Source organism: Rattus norvegicus, chromosome 13 (genome assembly GCF_036323735.1).
Source record: "Rattus norvegicus strain BN/NHsdMcwi chromosome 13, GRCr8, whole genome shotgun sequence".
NCBI classification, from domain to species: Eukaryota; Metazoa; Chordata; class Mammalia; order Rodentia; family Muridae; genus Rattus; species Rattus norvegicus.
Window position 1 is genome coordinate 58,801,955 of NC_086031.1, and position 27,120 is coordinate 58,829,074.

Consider the following 27,120-nt stretch of genomic DNA (forward strand, 5'->3'; position numbering starts at 1 on the left):
TATCAACCTAGACCACAGGGCAGCTTAAAGAACATACCAAGTTTGTATTTTTAATTAAAAAAATATATTGTTGTTTTGAACAAATGTGTGGTTGGAAAAGACATTCATGTCACCCTTTGCCTCCTAATACCATATCTGAGCCTGGACTTCATAGTGCAAGATGTCATAGAAATTAGAGCAAATACAAGAAGAAGAATGAAATGTTTTGTAGAAATGAAAATAGATTTTATGAGACTAATTATGCATTTTATGCCTTTCTGTAAATATTGAGGCTTCCAGGCTATGTCATAAACACTTAAAAATGAGTCTTAGTTCTAGAGAAGGAATTCGAAAGCTAGAAGCATGAGCAGAAGACCTCGATCCTCACTGATTCTGGTAGGTGGGAAGCTCATCTTTTAAGATTTCTTGTTTGTTTATTTATTTATTTATTTACTTATTTACTTATTTATTTACTTGCATCTCTAAAGTTCAGGTCATATTCTCCTGCACAGTGGATGCTTTTAACATTTCTCTGATGCAGCGAATACATGTGGTGATGAAACAAGGCAGCCCACATGAAATCACCTAGCAACTATTTCATGTTCTGTAGTTATCATTATCTCTGTTTCTCTCTATCATCTGTCTTCTGTCATCTATTATCTCTGATACTCGTTTTTTAAAGAGATGAAAATAGATTTTAAAGAGATCTTTAATTGAAGATAGATGAAGTGGTAGTACAGAACTCAAGGTGATGTGGAAGGGTGTTTTATACAACCTGCCACAGAGCCCCAAGCAACCCAAACCACTACTTAGGGTTTGGATGATCCTTCCCTTGACTCTTGTTCCTCTTATTCTCCAGTCCTTTCTTCCTCCCTTCTTCTTTCACTTATTTACATCTCTTCTCAAATCCTGGTCAAGTACTAATTTGTCTTTCTGATACATGTTTTCTGATCTCCAGACTCAGATTTTCCCATTATATTAGCTCCCTGTACTCTATTTTATCATGCTTGTGAAATCTACTGTAATTCTTTAAATCCCAAGGCTTCCCAAAAAGTTGGGTAGCTGATCTACAGAAAAAGCAATACCATCTATTTTCTTAGACTTACTAATATGGTGTGTAGCATTCAATATGCACACAACTGTCAGAGAATAAATAAATTGGAAGGCAACTAAGAAATGAAAAAAATGAATATATTTGGAGATGACTATTTTTGGGAGTAAACTGTTAGCTATCAAAATTGGTAAATTAAAAAGTAATTCTCAAAGTGATTTCAACATATTGGAAAATTGACAGTAAAATAATATCTATTAATGAACATAGAATGGACAATACAAGGTATTATTCCAGAAACAAAGAAACATCTGCACATCAATTTCTCTAGGGCTCCTCTCTATCAGCAAGCCACATACCTATTTATTTACCCAGTTCAGTTTCCAACTCACTTTATTTGAAGTAAAGTATAGTTTAACACCCTGTGTTGGAGTTGTCACGTCTGTATAGATACAATGCAATTTCATCTGTCTTATACATGAATATTGTATTTAAAACCATTTTTCTAATTTAAAATGGGGAAAACTAATAATTAAATGCCTCAATCTTTTTATGTATCCTATTCCCACAGGTAAATGTGGCTTGAGTCCTTCTTTAAAGAAAATACTTTTTTGTAATAGATTAAACATACATGTGGTAACAAGGCAGAACATAAATGACTATGGCGTACTTATTCCTTACTGGGGTACTATAATGCACCAACTCTAAGGCTCAGGGAATACTGGGACAGCAGACTAAAGTTTGTAAGAGACAGAATACAGGACATCTGTTGCAAGATACTGCCTTCTCAATACAAGGGGAAGTTTCATCCAATAACAACACTGGTTGACATGCCAACGTGGATGGGGAAATTTCACAAAGAACTGCCCTTAAATGAAGAAGCCTAGCTAATCAGTGGATATTAGGTTTTTTTTTTTTCAGGGAAAGGGGAGGCATGAGACTCTGTAACTCCATCAAAGGCTCAAGCATTCAGCTTTAAACACACATAAATATGAGCAACACTAAAGGTACACAGTAGGATGTGCATACATGTATATATGTAAAAATAATGATTAAAGAACAACTGAGGATTTTAAGAGGGAGTATGGGGGCAGGAGAGGAGTTGAGAAGAAGAAAGTGGTGGAAATTATGTAATTATAATTTCTCTAAATGAAATTATTTTAAGGTAAGTTAAAATAAAACAATAAAATAGAAAATGTTGCTTGGTTGGTAATAAAATTAACCTGTGCTTGGAAATACTTATTAGTTTAATTAGTCCAATATCTAGCAATTGAACTCAGGACCTTGTGCAAGTTTATTATGCACTCTGACAGAAGATTATACCTCTGGATTTATATAATTTATAAACCCTGTATTGTGGTTTGACTGAACACCTTTCTAATCTTACAGAATAGGAATGAACTTCTGGCTACTAGTACTAGTGGATATAACGGTAGACTTAATATTGCTGTCGTTTTTTTATAAAAAAGATTTATTTGTTTTATTTTATGTATGCGAGTGTTTTGTCTCCATATGGATATAGGAACCACATCAAGCTTGATATCTGTGGAGGTCAGAAGAGGGGTTAGATTCCTTGGAACTAGGCTAACAGAAGATGGTTTCAGGCTAACATATGGATGCTGGGATCCAAACTCTGTTGCAAGTACTTTATACTGATGAATCAACTCACTGTCTTCCAATAATTTCTTTATTAATGACATATAAGATCATTGGTGAAAATTAAGATATTATTATAATTTATTGGTTTTTCAAAGCCAATTAATATTCTGACTTCAAAATATCTAAATGTGTAATAATGGTCCAAACCAAAATATGACCAAGTATAATCAATAGTGACATTCATCTTTTCTTTGCTACTCTCAAGTTCTTTTCACAAATTAGGGCAACATGTAATTAAAGTTGTCTAAAACATTCAAAATGTCTAGTCTAAGTTGTGCAGTTGTTAAAGCAAGGGTCAGTAATGAAGTTTAATACAGTCTAGAAGCAATCAATTTAAATTAAGTCAGTAGCATTTTTACAGCTAAAAACTAAAGACATGAGTGTTTGGAAGGAAAGAAGACTAAGTGGACACCCAGACAACATGTCTCTACCACTTTTCTTCAGTGTAGGACTTTCTGCCAAGAAATTTGGTTATAATTTAATTTTTTATTAGAGTCAATTGCAGAGTATCAGCTGAATGTAGAGTAAAGGAGAATCGTCTCCTCTGAACTGCTCTAAAATTAACTTTCTGCTTTCAAAAACCATTGTGTCTTTTAACCTACTTATAAGAAAATCATGTAGTTTAAACAAACTTACCTACCAGCTAAATCTAGAATCTTTCTCATTACTTCTTTATCTCCAACAATGAAAATAAAGATTCCAAACCTATTCTTTACCCTTCGGCTGACATTAGCAATTTTAAAATACTTGCAATTTCTGAAAATACCAGAATCTTTTATACCACAGTGGTAAACTCTAGTATGTCTCCAAATATAAAATACTCTAGCTTCATTTTCTCTTTTCAGAAAACATGAATTATATTTCAAGATCTGTCTCTTAATCGGTGAGTTACTCTGGAAATCTATTCTATACCTTTCGATGTGATTATAATCTCTCTTTACTACTAAGGCAATAATTAACTTTAAGTGTGTTTTATTATTGTAAGATCCCTTTTGATTTGTGCAGTTTTGTTGCAAGTCAATCTCTCTTCCTATCTTATTAAATGTATTATTTTAAAAAGTACTCAAAATTCTGTTTAAAAAATAAACCTACTAGTGGATATATTATCTTTACTACGTAATTGAAAGCCAATAAATACTTGTCAAATTAGTTGGTAAATAAAACAAAACATTCAAGTAACCCTGGGGCATTTGCATTAGAAAGAGTTAATGGTAAATAATAGCAAAGAGTGGTTTTACACACACACACACACACACACACACACACAGATATCAGTGAATTTTGTCATGTTTTTCAGAGTCATTTTGAAACAATATAACCATTACTTTAAAAGAGACCATAAATTTATTTGTATCTCATTTAGTTAATTAGATGTGTGAAATATTAACACCTATTAAAGTTTTATATAAGGAAACAGTAATTGCATTGTGTAGCTAAGTTATTACTGAGGATGTTTATTTTAGAAGGAAAGATTAGGGAATAAGCAACTGTTTGCCTAAATTGTTAATTATAACTGACTTCAGCTGCATTGTTTTATATTTTCAATTTTTATTTTATTCATGTGTATTGATTTTTTGCCTGTGTATATGAATATGTACCACATATTGCCTGGAACCCTTGGATGCCAGAGGAGGATATCAGATTGTGTTCTGTTTTGTGGGTGTTGAGAATTAAACCCTGATCCTCTGCAAGAGCATTGTGTGCTCTTTACCCCTGAGCCATCTCTTCAGTCTCTCAGCTATAGTTTTAAAATTATATTTTATTATATTTTTTCACGATATTTGCTGTTATGTTGAAGTAGTCACTGCTAATTATATTTGTAAGGAAGAGAAAACACTGGCTTTGAAATGAAGGTCACAATAAAATACATTTTTTTTCAGGGTTGCTTTCAAACTTTTAGGAAATGGCACATTAATCAACTTGACAAACCATAATACTACATTTTCAATTTTCCAGAATTATTTATTGATTTTTAGGTGGTGACTTGGAAATGAATGTTGAAATATCTCTACATGAGTTAAAGTTCTTTTCTACCCCCTGTGAATCCCAAGCCACACTTCAATAGTTCTTGTGTCTGTTAGTGTTATACTGAACTAGTAACAACTTCAGTAATTAATGTCCATCTAAAAGTTGAACTTTCTATAACTTTGTGTCCTAGATTTTTTTTCCTTTTTTTTATTATTGACTTGAGTATTTCTTTTTTTTTTGTATTTTTAAAACTATTTTATTTTATTTTTTATTAACTTGAGTATTTCTTATATACATTTCGAGTGTTATTCCCTTTCCCGGTTTCCGGGCAAACATCCCCCTCCCCCCTCCCCTTCCTTATGGGTGTTCCCCTCCCAACCCTCCCCCCATTGCCGCCCTCCCCCCATAGACTAGTTCACTGGGGGTTCAGTCTTAGCAGGACCCAGGGCTTCCCCTTCCACTGGTGCTCTTACTAGGATATTCATTGCTACCTATGGGGTCAGAGTCCAGGGTCAGTCCATGTATAGTCTTTAGGTAGTGGCTTAGTCCCTGGGTGTCCTAGATTTTTAATCAGCATATTTGCATTCTATTTAACTTACTCAATACCTATGAGAACCACCACTTTACTCTCAGCACAAATCCTAATGTTGAATCAGAAATTATAATAACTCTTAGTGACACGTGTATGATTTTCTTACCTTTCTAGGAAAGATCACTGGCGCTATGAGATAAACATTGGCATGACTAGTTCACTACAGCTTTCCATTTGCCCTCTACTTCATTAGAGATTTTTACTTCGTGTTACATATTTTCAAGGTATCTTTATCAACTTTAACATGTGAACTATTTAAATAATGGTTACAATTAATACTCTACTATGTGGTGTCTAATCTTTGTGCAGAAAATTAAACCAAACACTAATGAAACTTTCTATATAAGAAATATCATTAAAGGGCTCAGTGAAAAACATTCTTAACCAAGTATAATGGTCTGAGTTTGGATTTCCAGCCCCCAAGTAGGGTTGGGCATGATTGTAACCCTAAAGTTGAATGGGTGGAGACAGATAGATTCTGGGTGCTAGTTGGGCAGACAGTCTAGCCAAAATAGTAAACTCAAGTCACAATGAGAGACCTTGCCTCAAAAATTAAACTGGACAATCAATTGGTGTGCTCTTTCTTGGGGAAGACCATCTCTCTTCTCTGCCATTTTGATTACTTCTAGTTCTTCATGTAGTGGTAAGGTCTGTGGACTTCTCCCTGTCCATTTTGGCATGTATGAAAGATGGAAGGCAAGAATTTGAAGATATCAGGGAGGAGTATATGGGAGGTTTTGGAATGAGGAGTGAGAAAGGCTAGGAAATGTAATTAAATTATAATCTTGATGGAAGGTTGGATAGTAACATATCTGGAAGTTCATGCCTGGCCTATACACACACAGCTGAGTGAATCTATACATAGTTATGCATACATGCAAAGGAGCATGCACATGTGTACACAATGAAAATTAGAAATAAATGATATTTCAAGAGATATTATCAGAATCATTCTAGAATTCCCTGCAGAGGAATTTAAATCCAGCAACATGGCTGCTCTGTCTGGAATAAAGAGATGCAGGTATTAGACCTCTTTAATCCCAAGCATTGTAGGTAAGCTCAGTTTGTAGAAGGAAGCAGCCATGTTTGGAAGTGATGTCTAACTGAGGGTCAGACAGAGTGATAAATCAGAGAAAGATTTGACAAAAATGAGTCAGAGGTAGGATATACCCAACTCTCTTGAGGACAGACAAGAAAGTCTACTACTTAAGAGCAGCGAAGCAAGAGAGACTTGAGTCAATGCGGTTCAGTCAGTTGAGCTCAACCAGTGCAGTTTGTAGCAGTTCAATTCAGTCATTTGGTAGTCAGTTCAGTGAGTGCAGTGGAATGGAGTTGAATTTGTTTGTGAGTTCATGTAGCACAGTGCAGGTCAGCAGAAGCCAGGGAATAAGAAGGAGCCAGAAGATTAGAACAAGTTGTCAGAGTCAGTATAAGGCCAAGCAGAACAATTCTGTGAGAAGCTAAGAAAAATGAACCAGATTGAATTTGTCCCTTTATAGAGAAGCTTGAGCCAGAAGAGCTGAATTGAATCAGCCAGCCAGAGTTCAAGAAGGTTAGAAAGGGTGAGTTTATTCAACAGTATTCCTGAGATGATAATAACATCAGGTGAACAAGTTACTTTTACATTCTCCCTTCAGATGCTTTGTATTTTGATGATACTTAAGTGGTATACAAGGGACTTAATCACTTCTTAAAAAGATATCTGGCTCATTTTCACACAAGAGTTTCACACCCCCTTTTGGAATATAGAACATTATTACATTCTATAAGGGAAACTTCTAAGAAATTAAAAATGAAAACAGGTGATATTCCAGTGGTAAGATTGTTTCCTTTCACATGTATTATTTTTTAAAACTATACTATCATTGAATATATTTATATATTGGAGTCTAATGATATTTCTTATCTTTAAAAGGAAATGATCAGGTTACTCTTTAGATGGCGCTAACTCCATTTCTAACAGTGAACACACTGAATGATGCAGCTGGATTATTCTGAGATTTCTCACCCACCTCTTTTGGTGCATCAGCTACAATGAATTCGGAGTAAATCATTTTAGCTTTCGTAGCAATCTTTTCTCTACATTCCGTTTTCTTGAAGTCTTCACAGGCAAGCCAGAACTCAACATTTTCTTCACTAAATTCTGATTTTAGAAATGTTCGGAAAGCATCCAGTCCAGCTACAACATATTTAAGAAAGCATTGCATCATCTATAAGATAGTAACATTCCCCAAATAAGTTCATTGCATCGAATGAGAATTTATTGATATAATAACTACTGGCATATATTTATCATCCAGACAATGTGGTATTTACCATTTTCAAATTAGGAAACTTAATTTTTGTGAGTAACCATAAGTCCAAAATATTTTCATTTTTATTTTTAAAATTAATTTTATTAACAAAATATATATTTTGTATTCCTAGATCTGACTTATTTTTCAGAATGTCTTGGTGACTAGTACCTTTGTACAAACTTGATCTTCTTAGATTAGTTAATTATGTTATATTAACTAGGACAAGAGGATTTTTTTGATATAAGCATTTGGGATATAATTTGAAACTGAGGAAATAGGGTATGTTGATTTGGGCACAAAGATTAGACACAATGTGTTAACTATGTTGGACAAATATGATCTTAAACCAAGAAAGTAACTGGCAATGTATTTGGGACTGAGTCTTTATTCTACTCTTCCTTTGACGATTTTAATTCTGAAAGTCAAGAAAGGGGGATTTTTTTTCCAAATGTTGCTTTAAGCAATGTACTCAATGGGAGATGCCACAATGATCATATTTTCTTGTGAACATATATTTCTCTGTCGACTTTGGAGTAGGGCTCACTTATCTGCAGGCTCCATTCCTTTGATCTTGACCAGGATATGGATTTATAAAAAAAATAATCCCAGTTCCACCTTTGCTTAGAACACCACATGTCTCAATCCCCACCACATACAAACACACATTATCACAATGCACTCAAATATGCAGCGCTAAATATGTACGTATTTAAAATTGCTGCCTAGACTTCTGTTTTGCAGTGGTCCTCATAAAATGTGCTTTGTAGAGTTCTTTTGTGAAATATCCACAGCTATTTTGAAAAGGCGATTCTTGCCCAGTGTTTTCTGCTACATATGTTTGAGAGTATGACAATAGCTACATGCCATGTTAGAAAGATTATGTTCAGATATCCTATTTTGGCTGTGCTCTTCTGGTATCTTAAAGTCCTAGCATTTAGCTTTTTCATTTGTATTTGGATAGATATGCCTGTAAGTTGAAGTTATATATTGGATTAGGAACATGTTCTTCGGGATTTTGTCACTGAGGAATTCACCTTCTGGAAACACCTGCGATTATACTCTGAGCACTTGTTTTCCCAGTGCAGGCTGAGAGAGTTATCCCCTCTTGTCTCATCATCTGGAAGAAGTAAGCTTATGAAAACTCAGGGAGTTGAAAAATTGACTAGAAATAGACGAAAATATGAAAGGAATGGGAGCTGTCAATTTTTTATAGGTTGCTGCAGGTGGGAAACAGAAGTGAAATTTAGTAAAAAAAATATAAAATTAAGCATTGCCTTCTAGGACAAAAATCTCAAGTATCTAAAACACTGCATAAAGTGGCATGATATCTTTCTTACATGAAGTAATGTAAAAATGAAATTTCCTTATGAAAAATGTCAGATACTAATTAAAATTCTTTAAATAAATGTAAGAGAATATGGTTGTTTTTATTAATTACTATTAATCATATGAAAATTAATTAACTGTGTAAAAAGCTTATCTGTCACAAATTTAGATTTTTGAATTTGTAGTAAAAAGGTAAAATTTCTCTGAAAATAATCCAAACATTATTGAACTTGATTTTTGAACTCTAAACATACAAGATAAAATATTCATTAATAAAGAAGTAATACTTTTTTTTTTTTTGAGCAGGGGACTGAACCCAGGGCCTTGCACTTGCTAGACAAGCACTCTACCACTGAGCTAAATCCCCAACCCCAATACTTCTATTCTTGCATGATAATATTGTGGGTGTCACTTGGGCATATCATGCTCTTCTCCTCAAGGATTTTATAAATGTATGGACATAGAGATATGGACATTAGAAAACAAGAAATGACCCCATTTTCTGCTTCTCTTCAGTTTCTAGAAAGGCCTACTCTGAATAATGCTTCCTTCCCCAGCTTAATTTGCACCCAAATAGCAAAATCAACAATTAACTTTCAGGTCATGAAGCTCTGTCCTCTATGCAATGTTCCACTCACTTTTCCATTCTAAACACATTTAAATTTGAAAACATTTCAAATAAGACTGAACTAACATACTACGTACAATAAAATCTATTCTTGAGGGCATTGTGCAGGATGGAATGGCTTTTTCCATTTCTCAGTCACAGAGGACCGTAAATGGAGTAAAAATTGAAAGCTACCATGAAAGTCAGGTCAACATCGAGGCAAAGTTAGTAAAAATATTTAAGTAGTTTTCTAATCTACTAAGTCTTTAAAGGGTTACAAATAAATTATACTGTTATTATTTATCTTGATTTACAAAAGCCTTATTAACTAGCTCTTTAGATGATTTTATAACTTTGTTTTTTTATGTGAGTAAATGCCCAGAGAGGGTTATATGAGTGCAATTGCCTCCATCTCAGGGCCTCCTCACTTCTGGTCTGCGTGGCTGTTGAACAGAAATCATTTCCTCTGCAGTGGAGAAAGCAGGTACACGCCAACCAGTAGATGAACTCCAAGAGTCGCTTACCAAACTTCACTTAATCCTTTGGTTACACACTGAAGAACATAAGAAAGGTCCCATTCTAACATAGAGAGAGCTATTTCATATCCAAAGCATTTTCAATGAATGTCATTAGTTGTACTTGAGCTAGTGGGTGGATTGATTTAGGACTTAGCCAATAAAAGTAAAGCATTCAGAGTATCTTAATGCATTTAATTCGATCTAACTTCAAGATGAACAGCAATGCAGAATGTGCCCAGCTTCATTATTTTATGTTTTTCTGATACTTTATTTGTTTAAAACAGAAACATCATTTGGTTAATAAAATGGATACTATAAATATGTTCTGTATAATCTCTATAGTCCTGCCTCTTCCTCTCAGGATGGATGTACTGTGAAGCAAATTGTTTATAAGACAAACAGGAATTGTGGGATAGTTTGTGACTATTTCGTGTATAAAAATGGATGTCAATTTTAGAGTATTTTATATATAATTGCTCACAATTGCCACATTGAACCGTGGTTTTAGATATAAACATGCATCATTAATAAAACAATGATTTTCATATTGAAAGTGAAGACCATTTATTTTAAACATACTAATAACTTTCTGAGATTGAAGAAGTGGTTAATTTAAATTCCTGTTGTTGATAATTTACACATTTCTTTCAGGTTCTTCTTAATGGCAAGCAATGATCAAATTCATGTAATTATAGGCTAAAATAATGGAAAGCTTCTTGCTTGATTTTAATTTATAATTAATTTCCCTTGTATACATATTTGAACTTTTGACCAACTTAATTTCGGCTAAACTAAATCTATTTTGACTCCAAGATCTTAAAATTTATGCCTGAAATGCTGATCAATATCATATTTATTTAATATTTGTCATTTTACAGGTTTAATGAATTGTTTAAAATGCACTATTGGCTTGACTCTTACCTTGGTTAGCTAAGAGCGAGTCCATATTTTCAGACCATGCCAGTGTTTCCGTCGTTGGAGACCTGTAGAAACAGCATCTACCCTTGACAATAGCATTGTGATCTTTTTCTTTGAAAAATTATAGTAATATTTGAGCTGAAAGTATTTTTAAATTACATCATTAAAATTAGCCACTGACGAAACAGGAAAATGTCAACAAAAATCACATAGTAATTTCTAATGTGAACAGTAACAGCAGCATGATTTGGAATATAATTTGATATCAGGAAATTATTTATCTATCTAGCCAACAGTGTTAATATTTGTAAATAATGATGTTTTACTAATGGCATCAGAGAAATATTGGTTCTCTGAAGCAATTATAAATTTTCCCATCTATATCACTAATTTGTCACTGTGTTCTAATCAAAAATTTTTTTCTGATAGCAATCAAAATGAATGAATGATTTTTTAAGTTTCTCTAGCATACAAACTTAAAAATGTTTGGACTAAAGTTTCCTGAAGAAGGTATACATTGGGGGATATTATGTAAAATAAATAATAAATCAGCTTTAAGATATAAACCTTGTAAGATACAAATATACCATGTATATGTATTATGCTTTTAATAGATAAAAATCCCGATGAAATAAGCACCTATCCACAGGAAGCCACTTTAGCCAAAGAATTTGATTATGTAGTTGCGATGTACAGACAGAAAGGGGACAGCTAACTAAATCATATATTTAAACAATTGACAATAAATAGAGACAGTCTCACTTCCAGTTATCCTAATAAATGTTGCATTGCATACCGTACTGTTGCATTGCGTATTGACAATCCTAAATATGGTTTTGTGAAGCGCTTATTATGTTTTTATGTCTTATTGCTTGTAATTTACTGTAGATTTTATATGCTTCTTAAAGAATTGACTGTGCTTCACCACTGTTTTAATATTAGTTGCATTTTTATAGAATAAGAGAATCGAGGAGAGGCTCCTGGGAATTCAGTTCTCTCTCTTCTCTTACTAACGTTTTCTAGCTCAAACTTCCTGTCTCAGTGAGAGATTTCAGAAATCCATTTTTCCTTTAACTTACACCGGAAGGCACAGTTTGTCTAGGAGACTTTTGCAATGGTGTTCTCTCATCGAAATGGACAAATAAAAAGATTTGCATTGTTTATTTTTCATTGTTAATAAATTAAGTATTAGTCTTAATCCTAGATTTAATTTCACTCTAAGTGCTTCTGTATATTTAAGCTGTTACTTCACTATGATTATGTTGTATTACACAACTCTCATACTCTTTTGGTGGAATTCTAAAGTAATCATAAAGGTCATTTAAATTGCACTTGTATAAAAATAGTTTTTGAAGACTGAAGTGTAGTAGTCGATATAATATTTAAATTATATGAATCTCAATCTCTGCAGAGCATATTCTAATGCATAGGACAAAAAGGAGCTTGGACATACAGGATATCCTTTGGAACGAGAAGTAGCTACCAGAAACAGAGAAATAGCAAATCCATTCTAGCATAAATATCTACTTCTCCGTTTCTATGCGGGTTTTTTTAATAAGGAGTAAAAGTAGTTATTTTCCAGCACCCAGAAGTATATGGCTAAGCCAAGAAGTTAGTGCTCAAAATCCAGACAGTGGTTGATATAAGACTGACGGAAATGAGATTTGGATTTCAGGATGCTGGAAGAATGCAATGAAAAAGCTCACTAAACAAGCAGGTAAATTGTTCAGGGGGAACATCCTTCAGTGCTATGGGCAGAGGAAGCAGAGATAGAGTGTGGCAAGATGCCTGGAGGGCCACAGAACAGCCAGACCTTACTGTCATTCCTGAGGGAAGTGATTGGCAAAGACTGCACCACCATGAGCCTTTAGGTAGAGCCCGGAAGAGTCTGCGCTTGGAGGCGTGTCCATAAGCAATGGCCTTTCCTAATTTCATCATTGTGTGAAAACAGGAAAAACGGGAAGAAAAGAAGTCTGGAAGTGAACGTGGAGTTAAGAACAAAAGGAAGAATGTTACTTTGAATTACAGAGCTGTACTTAAAGTGGTCTGTATTCTGTAGATATACACACAGAATATTAGACATCCTACAATTAAAGTTGCTAGAGTGTCCTACTATAAATTCAGGTCAGGAAATGTTGACTTTGCTCTAAAGGGGTAAGCTGCTTTTCAGCTCTCAGAAGGGATACCCCTGTGGTTTTTAGAAGATTTCCCGGATTGCTAACTTTTCTGACCTGTTTTCCCCTACAAGATTCAGTTCTGAATATTTATTATACTGTTAGAGCTGGATGAAGTGGAGTGCTTCCTACTCAGAAATAAAGTAGGGTGTAGCTGTTTTAAGAAATACTATCTCCTATTATTAAAAATGTTTAATTCGGGTTTCTTATGTGCTTGTATTCTTCGGAAGGGCAAGTTTTGGTATCAATAAATGAATTAAAAGCTAATATTTTTCAGAACACTAAAAAGTACAACTGTGCCTTGGATGCTTACGATGTACTCTGGGTTGCATTCAGCATGCCACATGTCTTTCATCAGTTAACAGTGACAATATTAGTGTACCTGTTACCAGTGACTAAATGGACTATAAATGCTAGTGACTTATATAGTATCAGTCAGATGGTAGTGGGTAGAGTTAATATTTAAACTCAAGACTGCTTAGGACCCGTTTCTCAAAAATTTTCTCCAAAAACATAAGTTAACACATATGTGCTCTTTATGGGACACATGCAGTAGGTTTCCTGCAGTAGAATATCACACAAATCACCCAGATATTTTATACAATAGTTACATTGTAACAATTAATCACTCAATGGAAAATTTATGCACTATATTCTTATAGCTTTTAAATTATAAAATAAGTGTGGATAATTTCTTAGGTTAGATGTGCATGAGAAACACAAACATGTGTTTTATAAAATGCAGCTATAGAAATACTAATAAAATTCACTAAATAAAAATTAGAGAATAAGGAAATGGCAGCTAATTTAAACTGTTGAGGCTTCATTGATTTTTTTTTAAATTTGTGTTACCTGAAATAAATGGCCATTATTATTTTTGTGCTTTTCATTTTATTTGTGTCTTAATTATAACCTCAGTGGAGGTATATGTGGTTCTTTCTTTTCCTGTGTGTGTGTGTGTGTGTGTGTGTGTGTGTGTGTGTTCTCACGTGTGCACTCACAGGGGAGAGAGAGAGAGGGGAGGGGTGACTTTATAAACTTCTGGTGCTTTAATCAGGGTAACTTTCCATGTGTGTATGATTTGCCAGAAAATTCACTGTGTATCTGGAGCCAAAATTGCACTTAGTATTTCATGGGGTTTTGGCTGATTTCCTGTCTGTTTTCTTCATTAAGCAAGTGCCATCAAGGCCGGCAGTACTCATATTATATGTCCAGAGAAGAGCCAGTCCAGATGGGAACCGCGTGAAAGCTACCAGTTATCTTGCTAATTGAGCCAGCTAGAACCAGTTGTATTGCATTAAAAAATGTGGAATCCAACAACTGAGCTGTTCACACTCAATTAGCAGTGTGCTGGAGAATGGAAACTCAAGCAAGGAGTTCATGTGCCCGAGGAAGCGACAGCTGCTTCCTTACCCAGCGCTGAATGTCCATGTAAAAGTTTCTTAATAAGCACTGTGATAATGACTACGTCTTAAGAAGATCATATATGTTGTATCTCTAACTCACTGCTTTGAAAAACAGGATGAAAAGAAAGGTCAACTTTCTATTGACTTTAGTTTTTTTTAACCAGTGAACAGAGAATTTAGAACCAAAGCAAGCCGTGCGTTGTGGACATATTTTAGAAAAGCAAAACATCAATAGAGAAAGGTAAAAAATAAAATAAAGTTATGGTGAAAAAGAACAATGAACAAGTTTTTTATCATAAATGAAGGCAGCGAGTCATCTAGACTACTGAAGACTCGAGAGTTTCATGTATACATCTTCTGAGATAAAAAGAGCTTTAAACAGCAACTCACTTCACTGGCATTTCGCGTCCCACTGTCTGCCTGTCACAGATGATGCCGTTTCTCTTTCTGACTGATCTTCAAGCTGAAGGTACATGACAGCAGGAATATTACAATTAGTATGCAAATACCTGTCCCTGGATTCCACGCTGGCATTTTTTAAGTCTTGCTAATCTCAGCTTTTATCATTTTGTTAAGTTCTCTCTCATCAAAACAGTTTAATTTCTAAGGAACACATAATTCTTTGAACAAATGTGGCATTTCTTGAGTCAGGCATAAAAAAAAAAACCTCTTCCATTAGAATAATAATTCTGCTAGTTTATTTGCTAAATTTCCTATGCATCCATTCCTATGAGAACTATTATTCTCAACATATTCAATGTTATAAGATTAAAACATGTGCTTAATAATAACCTTTAGGCTTGTATTATGTCTAAAGGACATTCATTTTCCTTTACTCTTTGATATCGTGAGGCTGTCTCTACCTTTTGGCACACTCAAACAATCACTCAAGTTTAAAATTTTTACTGATAAACAAAAATTTTCTACAAAAATACATTATTCTGTTACCTATAATTTGTTCAGCTGCTAGTGACTTAATGGTGTGAATTTCTATAGTCTTTAAAGTGTGAATCTCATATAATTTATGTCCATACATTTTAATCCAACACTGATGCTTAAAATAATAACATATTTATCACAATAAAGATGCTAGTGTTTCAGTAAATGTTTGGTAATCCTATTTTTTGTCAAGCTTTGATTGTAGTATACCAATGGTAGCAGTAAAAACAGGCTTCATTTTAACTTGGAGTTGACACATCCCTGTTTGTGGCTCTACAAAACTTCCTAGTATTTGAATGACCATGGAGTGCTGAGGTGAATGGGAGCAGAAGTGATGACCTATGTAATCAGCTGAATAATTCAGCAGTGCAATCATCAATTAACTCAATTGATTTTGTTAGTTCAAGCACCATTAAGTAATGTTCTTATGATATTCAAACTGAATCATTAAACATGTTTTGATTTTTTTATACTGCTGGCGAGGGATAATACAACACTAAGTTCATAATATATGTTTGAAGTTATTTTCAATATACATTATATTAGAAAATAAATGTAAATTTTAGATGTTTTCTTTGTAAAGTCAGTCAAAATATTTAAGAATAGGAGGCAATAAAGCTTATTTTTTCTATTGAAACTCTAAGACGAAATTGAGTTCAATAAAATTATTTTGTCAAATTCTCTTATAAATCATAATCACTATTTACTTAATTATGACATTCTGTTCCCCTTAAAAAGCTTCTGTTCATTCACAATAAATTTCTGAATAAACTACCTTTATATAGCTATGATTGTAAAAAATTTACTGTTTTGGGAACCTGATGATTTTTTTCTCTATCCTTTCTTTATAATAATAACTGTAGAAAGATAGTTATTCAGAAAAATTTTAAAAAACAATTGTGTTTATCAAAATGAAGATCTATATTGAGATGACAGGAAAAACAAACTTTCTTTGGAGGTTAAATGCTTTTGGGGAATGTTCAATAAATTCTTATAGGCAATTGCTCAAATGAAGACACTAATCAATGGAATAGAATTGAAGACACAGAAATAAAACCACACACTTGCGCAACTTGATCTTTGACAAAGAAGTCAAAAATATACAATGGAAAAAAGAAAGCATCTTCAATAAATGGTGCTGGTCTAACTGACTGTATGTAGAAAAATAAAAATAGACTCATATTTGTCACCATGCAGAAAGCTCAAATCCAAGTGGATCAAGAACCTCAACATAAAATGAGATACTCTAAGATCAAGAATTCATAAATGGGATCTCATGAAACTGGAAAGCTTCTGTAAGGCAAAGGACATGATCAATAAGATAAATCGGCAACCTACAGATAGGGGAAAATATCTTCACTAACCCCACATCTGCTAGAGAGCTAATATCTAAAATATATAAAGAATCATGAAGCTAAACACCAAAAAAACCAAACAACCCAGTCAAAAAAATGGGGTATAGAACTAAATTGAGAATTCACAGCATAGGAATCTTGAATGGTTCAGAAGCACCTAAAGAAATGTTCAAAGTCCTTAGTGATCAGAGAAATGCAAATCAAAACGACCCTGATATTCCACCTCCCACCAGTCAGAATGACTAAGGTCAAATCTCAGGTGACAACACATGGTGGCAAGGATGTGGAGAAAAAGGAACACTCCTCCATTGCTGGTGGGATTTCAAACTGGTACAACCACTCTGGAAATCAATTTGGACTTTTCTCAGAAAATTGGAAATAGACCTACCTAAAGACCCAGAAATACCACTCTTGGGAATATATCCAAAAGACGCCCCACCATTCCATAGGGGCACATGTTCCACTATGCTCATAGCAGCCTTATTTGTGATAGCCAGAAGCTGGAAACAACCCAGATGTCCCACAACAGAAGAATGGATACAGAAATTGTGGTTCATTTACACAATGAGTTTCTACTGAGCAATTAAGAATGAGTACATCCTGAGTTTTGCAGGCAAATGGATAGAACTAGAAAATATTTGGGTCCTGAGTGAGTTAATTCAGAACCAAAAGGACATGCACGGTATGTTCTCACTACTAAGTGGATATTAGCTAAAAAAAAATAGTACAGAATACCCAAGGTACAGTCCACAACAAGCTGAAGGGGCCAAGTGCGGACACCTCAGTCCCAAGTGGGAGGTAGAAGAAAACAATCACAAGGGGGGAGGGAAAGAGGGACAGGGGAGGGAAAGGGCATGGGGGTGGGGGGAGAGAGGAAACATGATCTGGTATTGGGTGGGGAAAATGACTGAAGCCTTGAGGACCAGCAGAAAGAATGGAAACAGGCGACCTTGGGCGAAGGAGTTTGGAAGGATGCTCTAGAATGTACCAGAGGCGTGGGAAGGGAGAGATCCTCAGGACTCAAAGGGGGACCCTAGATGAAATGCCTTACAGTGGGGAGAGGGAACTTATTGAACCCACCTCCAGCAGAAAGATAGGGAATCAAGTGGAGGGTTGGGATTGCCATCCCACAGTCAAAAACTCTGACTCAGAATTGTTCCTGTCTGAAAGAACTGCAGGGATAGAAATGAAGAGGAAAAGGAGGTCCAGTTACAGGCCCAAATTGAGATCCAGACCAGGAGGAGTCCCCAAGGCCTGACACTATTACTGATGCTATGTTGTGTTTATGAGCAGGGGTCTATCAAGAAGGCCCTGAAAAGTCCAACAACGCTGAAAGAGAAAATTATATATATATATACATATATACACATATACACATATACACATATACACATATACACATATACACATATACACATATACACATATACACATATACACATATACACATATACACATATACACATATACACATATACACATATATACATATATACATATATACATATATACATATATACATATATACATATATGCATATATACATTATACATATATACATATATACATATATACACATATATATACATATATATACATATATATATATATATAATCTCCCAACCAATAAACAGAATCTGCTTACCCCTCTTGTTGTATTAGGGAAAAGCTGGAGGAGGGCAACCCTGTAGGAGGACCTGGGACACCGGACCACCAACCAAACAGCATACAGCAGCTGAGATGAGGCCTCCAACACATATACAGCAGAGGGACTCTCAGACTCCCGGCTTTGGGTTCAGTCAGAGCAAATGCACCTAACCTTCAAGAGACTGGAGGCCAGAGGAAGTTTAGAGATCTTGTGGGGTGGGTGGGGTGTGGACATGCTTGTGGAAATGGGGGAGGGTGGGGAGGAGGTATGGGATGTGGAACTGTGGGGGGAGGGGGGAGGGGAATTAAATCTGAAGTGTAAAAATAAATAAGTGAACTCAAGGACAGCCAGGCCAACACAGAGCAAGCCTGCCTCAGAATAAATAAAAAGTATCTTAATAAAAACTAACTTTGCTTCAAAAAACAAATAAATAAAAGTATACGATTTATATTTATAAAATTACAAAAATAGTTTGGCACATTAATCTTGATTTCTTTGAGCCTCATTTCAGTGAAATCAAATACTACCAACATCACAAGGTTCCAATATGAGAATAAAGAGAGTTAAATATAATAAATCACTGAGTTTTAATGTTATTATTTATGAATGATCGTTTTATTCTTTTCCCCCCAAACTTAAAAACTTTTATGGATCCACTGTTGAGATGCTAGAGTAAGGAAGAATATGGGAATCGCTAGTACAGAAAGCTTCTCTGGGGAGAAAGAAATCGTACTGTACAAATTCTTAGTGTTTAGCACTCCAAATGTCTTAGGGACACCAGATTTTATATGACGAATTTGAAGTTGATAATTTTGGAAATTTCCATGATTACATGTGTGATAGTAAAGGTAAGAGTGAACATCTTCTGTAAGTATAGATATATTTATCAATTTATTTATCCCTCACTTATTTACACCTGAAACCCTACCTGCCCTCTGGTCCCTCCTTTCTAGAGTCTCTCTCCCTATTCTCCTTTCCCTTCTCCTCTGAGAGGGTGGGGCCCAATACTATTAATGATACTCTGTTATGCTTACAGACAGGAGCCTACTAGTGTCCTCTGAGGAGTGCTACCCCAGCAGCTAATGAAACAGGTGCAGAGATACACAGTCAAATATTGGCTGGAAGTCAGGGACTCTTATGGAAGGGTTGAGGGAAGGCTTGAAATTTAATTAAAGTAGTTTAAAGTTCATAAGGAATCAGCAGAGTCAGTTATGGGTTTGGGTTCATGGATTAACCAGATAAATTTCACTCACAGAGACCATGTTCATGCTTCACAGCAGCATGGTTTAGGTACTGAACTCCACTTAAATTCCTATTTTAATAAGTATCACACTTCTTCCTTCTTGAAAACTGAACAAAAAGATAAAAATTAAAAAGTCTAGTCAGAAAAAAAAGTCTAGTCAGGGATGCAGGGGTAACAGGAGATTAGCAAAATATCAATGCACGACAAAGTAACAGAGTTGGTGGAATTTTGTTTAATACTGATTCATAGATTGGGGATGAAGGGATCATAAAGAGGTCAGGAGACAAAGATGGATTAAATAGAATTAGCTCCAAAAATTATGTGATATTGGCAAGGTGATCATTAGATAAAAAAAAGAGAGAGAGAGAGAGAGAGAGAGAGAGAGAGAGAGAGAGAGAGAGAGAGAGAAAGGCAAGCAGAAGTAAGTTGAGGGAGTGACTAGCACCTTGGCAGTTGTTATAAGTTTATATTTTGCTCTCTTTAAATTACAGAGGGAAGGAGTCATTGTTTCCATGAAGATCTCAAGAGAATTATCATAGAACTACAAAAGCAGTTAGTTTTTGGACTATATTCTTTGAATTTTAAATGTCTGTTTTATAAACTAGAGATAGATAGATAGATAGATAGACAGACAGACAGATAGAAAGAAAGAGAACTAAGAAAAAAAATTTTTGGCTCTGCTTTGCCTGAGTTGTAATTTATGAAACAATAAGGCAGTGTCAGGTTGGGCTCACAAATGTTTTGGGAAACAGTCCTCAAGCGTTAGAAATTTTATGAGTAATAAAATAGTGTTAAAGGATATCTCTTACATTGGTTGATTAGAAATGTGATGCTAATTTTGATAAATAATTTGTGGTAAGGTTTTTGGCAGATTTCATTATATCTAGCCATACCTCATGGTAAAATGTTCTATGTTCCTATTGTCTACTTAGGGTACCAAATACTACCATTGAGAGACATATTCCTCAGAAAAGAGAAAGAAGATTTCTGATGTAAGTAAAAACATTGTCTTTTTAAAGTAGTTAAATGACATTTGGATTTTAATAGATTCTAAGATACAAATTATTTAAGCTTAATTGATGGAGAGATAGAAATTAGTAAAGTTAAGATTATTCATATAACAATCTATTCACACTTTAGGAGGAGAGGAAAGCACTTAATTAATCTGCTATTAATTGGGCCCCTAAATTCGAAATTTTTCTTATTGTTGCTAAATATTCTAAGTACACACACACACACACACACACACACACACACTTAATTGACTCCCTCCCATGCAGGTTTTATATATCTATATTGCCATTTTATATGTGCAGCATCTGTTTAACTCTTCTCCTGAGGTTACTTTCCCTTTCTCTAAACTCTGTGGTGAAGAGCTTAATATTCAATGTAAAAATATGCAAAACAAGGTTATAGTCCTGGGAAATATTCACAAAGCTAAATAATATAATATTAGAAGAAGTTTCATAGTTAGAATGTGCAAATACTTGGCCAAAATTACTTTGTTAACTTTCTCATGGTTCCACTTTTTTGCAGTGAAATTTGATAAATTGAAAAGAGCAACTCCCTCTAAACTATTAATAATATATTTATTAATGAATGATAGAAGAAGCTGATTAAATTTTCTTTCATTTGAAAACATCATTAAAGAAACAGGTACATATTGAAATGTACAGAAACAGAAAGACACACACACACATACACACACACACACACACATACACACACACACACACAATGACACTCAGGATAACATCCCAATATACTTAGAGCACTGTATATAGTCTGTTATGCTACTTTATAAGATAAGAACTCCAATCCCTTTGTTATAAAATATTAAAAAATATATAAGCCATGACATAAATTACAGCTCATTTTATTTTATTTCAACCAAATTCATATTTCCCAAATGGATAGTTTATCCTATCCTATTTATTAGGTAACCCTAATGTAAAATGAGTGGTCCACAAACTTCTTCCTCAGAAAATTACTGTTTGCCCAAACACAGAAGATTATTTTCACATATTTTGCTCACAGTCAATTATCTATCTCCCTTCGTAGAATAGTTTTTATCTCACATTTTTATCGTTTAAAATTATAAAAATTAGATTTTCTAGAGTAGCAAAAGCAGTAAGAACTATTCCCTCTGTTGTAAAGAGCTGATTAAATACCTGGCATGCTGCTTGGGGACACTCAATCACGTAACTTTTCTGACAGGCTAAATGGGTTTCTCTTAATTTGTAGATTATTGCTGAAGGAACTCCCTTTTCAGCATTATGAAGAAGGCAGGAAGTCATCAAATAAGTGCACTGCCGGGAAGCAGACAGCAGTGAGTCTCCCACTGAATCTATCATCCTCTGACTATTGGGCCCTTTAATCTTCTGGCTAGTGGTGCTTAAGCTTGACTTATAGACTCGGTACAGGAAATTCAGAAATGTCATACATGCATTAATTTTCAATCAATTGGTTTTTAAAAAATATGCTCCTCAGGAAAAGATAGTGTGTGATTTCTTACCCTAGATGCTATTATAATGATGTGTATCTTGAACAATCACTAAACAATATATTCACAGGTTTCCTATTGTTTATTTGCTGTGTCCAAAGTTCTTAGTACAGTGTTTTGTAAATTATTTCTGTAAAGATATAGATTTGTTTGTTAGTCTCACACAGATTGATATTTTTCTGTTATTCCCTAACAGTGCATTTGATTTATACCTATTCATTTATATTTTGTGGTGCTAGGGTCAAACCCTGGGTTGCATAGAAGTTAGGTAAGTGCCCTATCACATTTATTTTTGGAGGATTCTAGATTTGTAGGATGAAAGATGCATGGAACAAAAGGGTCTTCAGTCTTTCCTAATGGTTCACACTGTACCCAAGTGTATACACAGTAGCAAAAACAGAGAATAAATGTTGATATATGTATGCCTGTTTTTCCAGTTATCATGTACATTTATTTATCCAAGAAAGTAACAAGTCAGAGAATTATTGCATTGCTAAAAACATATCCCTCAAGCTGTGACTTTATAGACGCCTCTCTACATCATCTCAAATCATTAATTTTTATATATATGTAACTGTCATTTCAAGAAATTTTGGGAAGTGGTGTCACATAGAATGTGGCAGTGTCTGACTGTCATGACACGGGAGATTACTCGTGTTGTTTTCTATATGGATGGTCTTTTTACTTTTCACAGTGTAGTGTTCTATTAGCATGGTTATACTATCATCGTACCACGCCCTTTTTTGAAGAACACCTGTTATTTAGAGTTTTAATCTATTAAAATTAAAGCAGTGATGGACTTATGGATGTAGATGTATATGCTATACATGCATATATATTTAAATCATTTGATACAACTTTTGTTGTATTTATCTATACATATATTTAAGAGTCTGGGTAAGTACTTAACAAAGAGACCATTACTTTCTATGACTTTTGCTGTGTGCCTATTTCTGTGTTTCTGCAATTCCTTGCCTGTCTTCTTTAGATGACACTGCTCCCTTGGTAATTCTGCTCAATGTTGCTGAATGATCCAAGCCTTTCTTTCTTTATCTTTATTGTCAGTATCATGGATTTGCTTTTAAAAAAGATTTTCTTTTTATATCTCTTTTTTATTTATTGATCTGAACACAAGACATATCCTTTCAGTCGGCTGTTGTGTGTTTTCACCTGGGAATTTGCTTTTCAAAATTCCAGCAATTACTGTTTAAACCTCTACTTCTTTATTCTCCCTGGGCCTCACCTTTCCCAAATTGACTATAAGCATTTAGTGAGCCCTGGGGCTGCAGTCTTGCCCTGTTTGCCTTGTCATATAGTTTGTCTCATCAAATATTTTTGAAAAGAACTACTTTTAAAACTTGAGACTCTCATATAGATGTACTCATTATTTGTGGATTTGAATAATATATAGTGCTTTAACATTATTTTAAAGTGTACTTTAGGGAAAAGAGGCAACTGTGTTGTCAATCATATATTTAGCAGAAAGAGATTCCTGAATCCAAAATTTAAAAAACAATATCTAAAACAGTTTTGATACAATTTTCATAATTTACAATGATGCTTCTCTAATCATACTGTCAATTGTTTCAAGGTATTTTTAACCAAATGCCCCAACCTTTTAATTTAGTTTGTTTTGTTTTATTGCAATGTTTCTGAATCAGGAAATAACTACATAGCCCAGATTCCTTCAAACTCAGTATAGCCAAGGCTAGCTCTTCCAGCAAGCTGAAGATTACAGTAATGGATCACTTTTCCCAATATGTACATTAATACTAAACATTTAATATTTCTGTGGCTTTTAAATATGTTAACATTTTTGAAGTTGGGTTATCGATTTTGTTTATATATTTAATGAAACTTATGTTTATATATCCTGTAAAATATAAATGGTATGTTAAACTTATATTTGAAACAGAAATCTGTTTTGCTAGACATATTAGTGTCTTTTTCATTCATATATAAAGAAGATAGAAAAGTGTTCAAAATTCTCAAGGTTATATTCAGATCTATGTGAAAAGAAAGTGCTGTATCTTAGACTCTTTCTTAAGGTGGTCTGGATACACAGAGACAGGCCACACCCATCAGATATAAATATGAAGTCCTATTAAGGATACGTGAACACAGATGTAATATAATATTATAATCACCCAATCCATCACTAACATGAACCCCTGCTTTATTCCTAGGGACTCATATCTGAGTTTCCTCAGCTCATAAAATCCAACGTGTTTAAAAATGAATTTGCCATTTACTATCACTTTCTTCTTTTTCTCTTCCTCCATTCCCTCCAAACATTCTTCTCGCTTATGTTTAAAGTATGTATTAAATCATTCTAATATAAAATATCAAAGCGATAAAAACGCTGAAAAACAGTGCTTTGTCAGGTTATATTTAGAAATCCTTGGTATCTGTCTATCATCAGAATTCAACCAGTGTCACTCCTGTCCATTATTTTATTGTAGCTAAAGTTCTCTGTCCACTCTGTCTCTTACTCGGGTCCAATCAGCATACTTTCAGACAGTCATACTGAAGAGGGTGATTATCCCAACACTTTCTGCGCTAAGACTGTCCATTTTAATGTAAGTCTCTTACGACTTCTCACATTCTCCAATCCATGGCTCTGAACTGATTTTATAGACCATCTTTGAACGTTCCTTCTTTTTTATTTTCTTCTTCAAAGTTCGTCTTTTCACTGTAGGTCCCACTTACGGCAAACAACGGAGGGTAGGATGAACACAGTTAACAGGAATTCTGTACGTTCGTCCTCACACTGATTTCACTCCGTATTTGTCTCATCCTGACCAACTACAATCTTCTGATTTCTGCTCGTGCTCAAACTTTGGTCTCAATGCTTTTGTGACTCTTCTAGAGGAGCTGGAATGAATGCCAGCCTCTGACCTTTTATCGTATCTGTACGATGTCTATTCTTTCGATCTCGTGTGTTTCTATCCAACGGCCATGTCTTCTCTTGTCTTTCAGATTAGATTCGGATCTTAAGAAAATAGATTTGTCATTTAATTATCTGTATGCATGTTTGTGTGTGTGGGTATCCAGGTGCCAAAGGAGACCATAGGAGAGCTTTGGTTCCTTTGGATCCATGTGATATGGGTGTTGCAAACTGAACTCATATCCTCTGCAAGAGCAGCCTGTGCTCCAAACCACTGACATGTCTATCCAGCTGCTGCTATTGATTTTCTCAGTCCATGTGGATTAGTGAAGTAAGCATACACTATTCAGTTCTCCTCCGCATCTAATACAGTACTCCATACATGATAATATTATCAGCTTAGATATAGTATTAATAATATGCATAATAAAATATGCATCATAAAAATAATTCAAAAGATTACAATGAAAATATTTTCATTTTCCTCAGTAGACAAAAGAGCTACAAGATAAAAATTTATTATTGTTTAAGCAGAGAAATTCTTATACATAATCCTGTTCATAATGTACAAAAGGAAAAAGATGTCTGTATGGCTTTATGTGCATTAGAGGTTTTTGGGGCTGATTTAATACTTTTCAGTATCTTATCTGTGCTGACCTCTTTTTTCTCATCTGTATTTTTCTGCAGGCATTGATATTAGGAACAAAGATTTCAGGTACATTAATTGCATGATACACTTCATGTGAAAGCATCCTTTTCCTTCATAAGATCTAGGAAATTGCCATCACAGTTTAATTCATGTTAAAGGTAGTTCTTTAAGTCACAATTATAACTGGTTTAACAATTTTATTTTTTACGGCCAGAAATTTGCATTTTTATCTTAATTATAAGATGAATTTTTAAAAAAATCCCACACTTCATTCCTTACAGAAATAGTCACTATAGAACTAGAAATATTTATGGGTAACTTCAGCAAGTGTTATAGGAATCTGATGCGTCTCAGCGTAATGGCCTTGGGAAACGCAAAGGAGTGATGTTTCTCTTATGCTCAGAGTGAAGCTAACATATCTTCAAGGGAGAAAATGGAAGAGGTATTTGAATTTTATGTTCACATTAAGGAGGTGAGTCCTGTATATTTTAGAAGACCAGTATTTATTTTCTCCGAATTTAGTCAGGAGTTGTCAATTTATTTCTGGTTGAAAGTGACAGTGGTAAGGTTTTCAAAGTCTACTGAAAACAAGTAACATTAGGCTTGTGATTTATGAGATTGGGTTATGTGTGTTACTTTGACAGAAGTCAACTTTCCCTTGTCATTTCAAAGGAGAAAAATGAATGGCCTATAAAACTGTAAGAGTTGATCTGTCAGAAATAATTTCCAATTGCATAATGTTTTTACAAAGTGAGTTAATTTATTTTAATCATAGTTATAATGTAATAGCATAAGATAATGATAATATTGGCTTCTAAAGTTTTATCCTAGTAAATAGAGTTTTAATTATGATAGAAATGTCTACAAATAAATTCATAATTTATTAATTCTGTATTTAATTTTGACATGTTTCTCATAATTCACCATTGTATATAATATTGTGGTACATATTCTACAGTACACACATATTTTTGTCAACATAAATCCTAGAAATAAGTTTACCAGGTAAAATTTATGTGCAATTCACACTTTGGTACTTGTTCATTAGGAGTACCGTGTTGATGTGTACTATTACATGGAACATGTCTCTAGAATTTTCTAGCAATTATATTTTATTATAAAATGATTTTAATTGACAAACACCCCCATGAGATAATACTTTTTTTGTTTTACTGAGACACTTATTTGGAATTAAAATACTTTTAATTTAGAAAAAAGACAATAAACTGTGAAAGCAAATCATCAATCAACTACGAATTTTAAAATCAACTCATTCTATCTTATCTTTATCTAAGTTTTTTCTCTAATTTTTATATTTCTAATTCTAATGTTTCCAGTTTTGAAAATAGCAGGACTTAAGTGTGATTGCCAATAAGGTTGTAGCATTAAGTATGCCTGCCT

General features: G+C 34.1%; 1 protein-coding gene across 2 annotated transcripts in view; it reads right to left on the reverse strand.

Annotated features, from left to right (window-relative positions):
- Rgs21 (regulator of G-protein signaling 21) overlaps positions 1-27,120 on the reverse strand; it is a 49,841-nt gene that overhangs the window by 12,216 nt on the left and 10,505 nt on the right. Inside the window, exons 2-4 of one of the 2 annotated variants that reach the window (NM_001287022.2) lie at positions 14,886-14,958; positions 10,919-10,995; positions 7,262-7,428 (exon numbers count right to left, since the gene is read on the reverse strand). In NM_001287022.2, the coding sequence (NP_001273951.1) occupies positions 7,262-7,428; positions 10,919-10,995; positions 14,886-14,896 (255 nt within the window). In that variant the 5' untranslated portion in view covers positions 14,897-14,958. The remainder of the gene's footprint in view (positions 1-7,261; positions 7,429-10,918; positions 10,996-14,885; positions 14,959-27,120) is intronic. The other variant, XM_063271944.1, reaches the window with a different exon arrangement.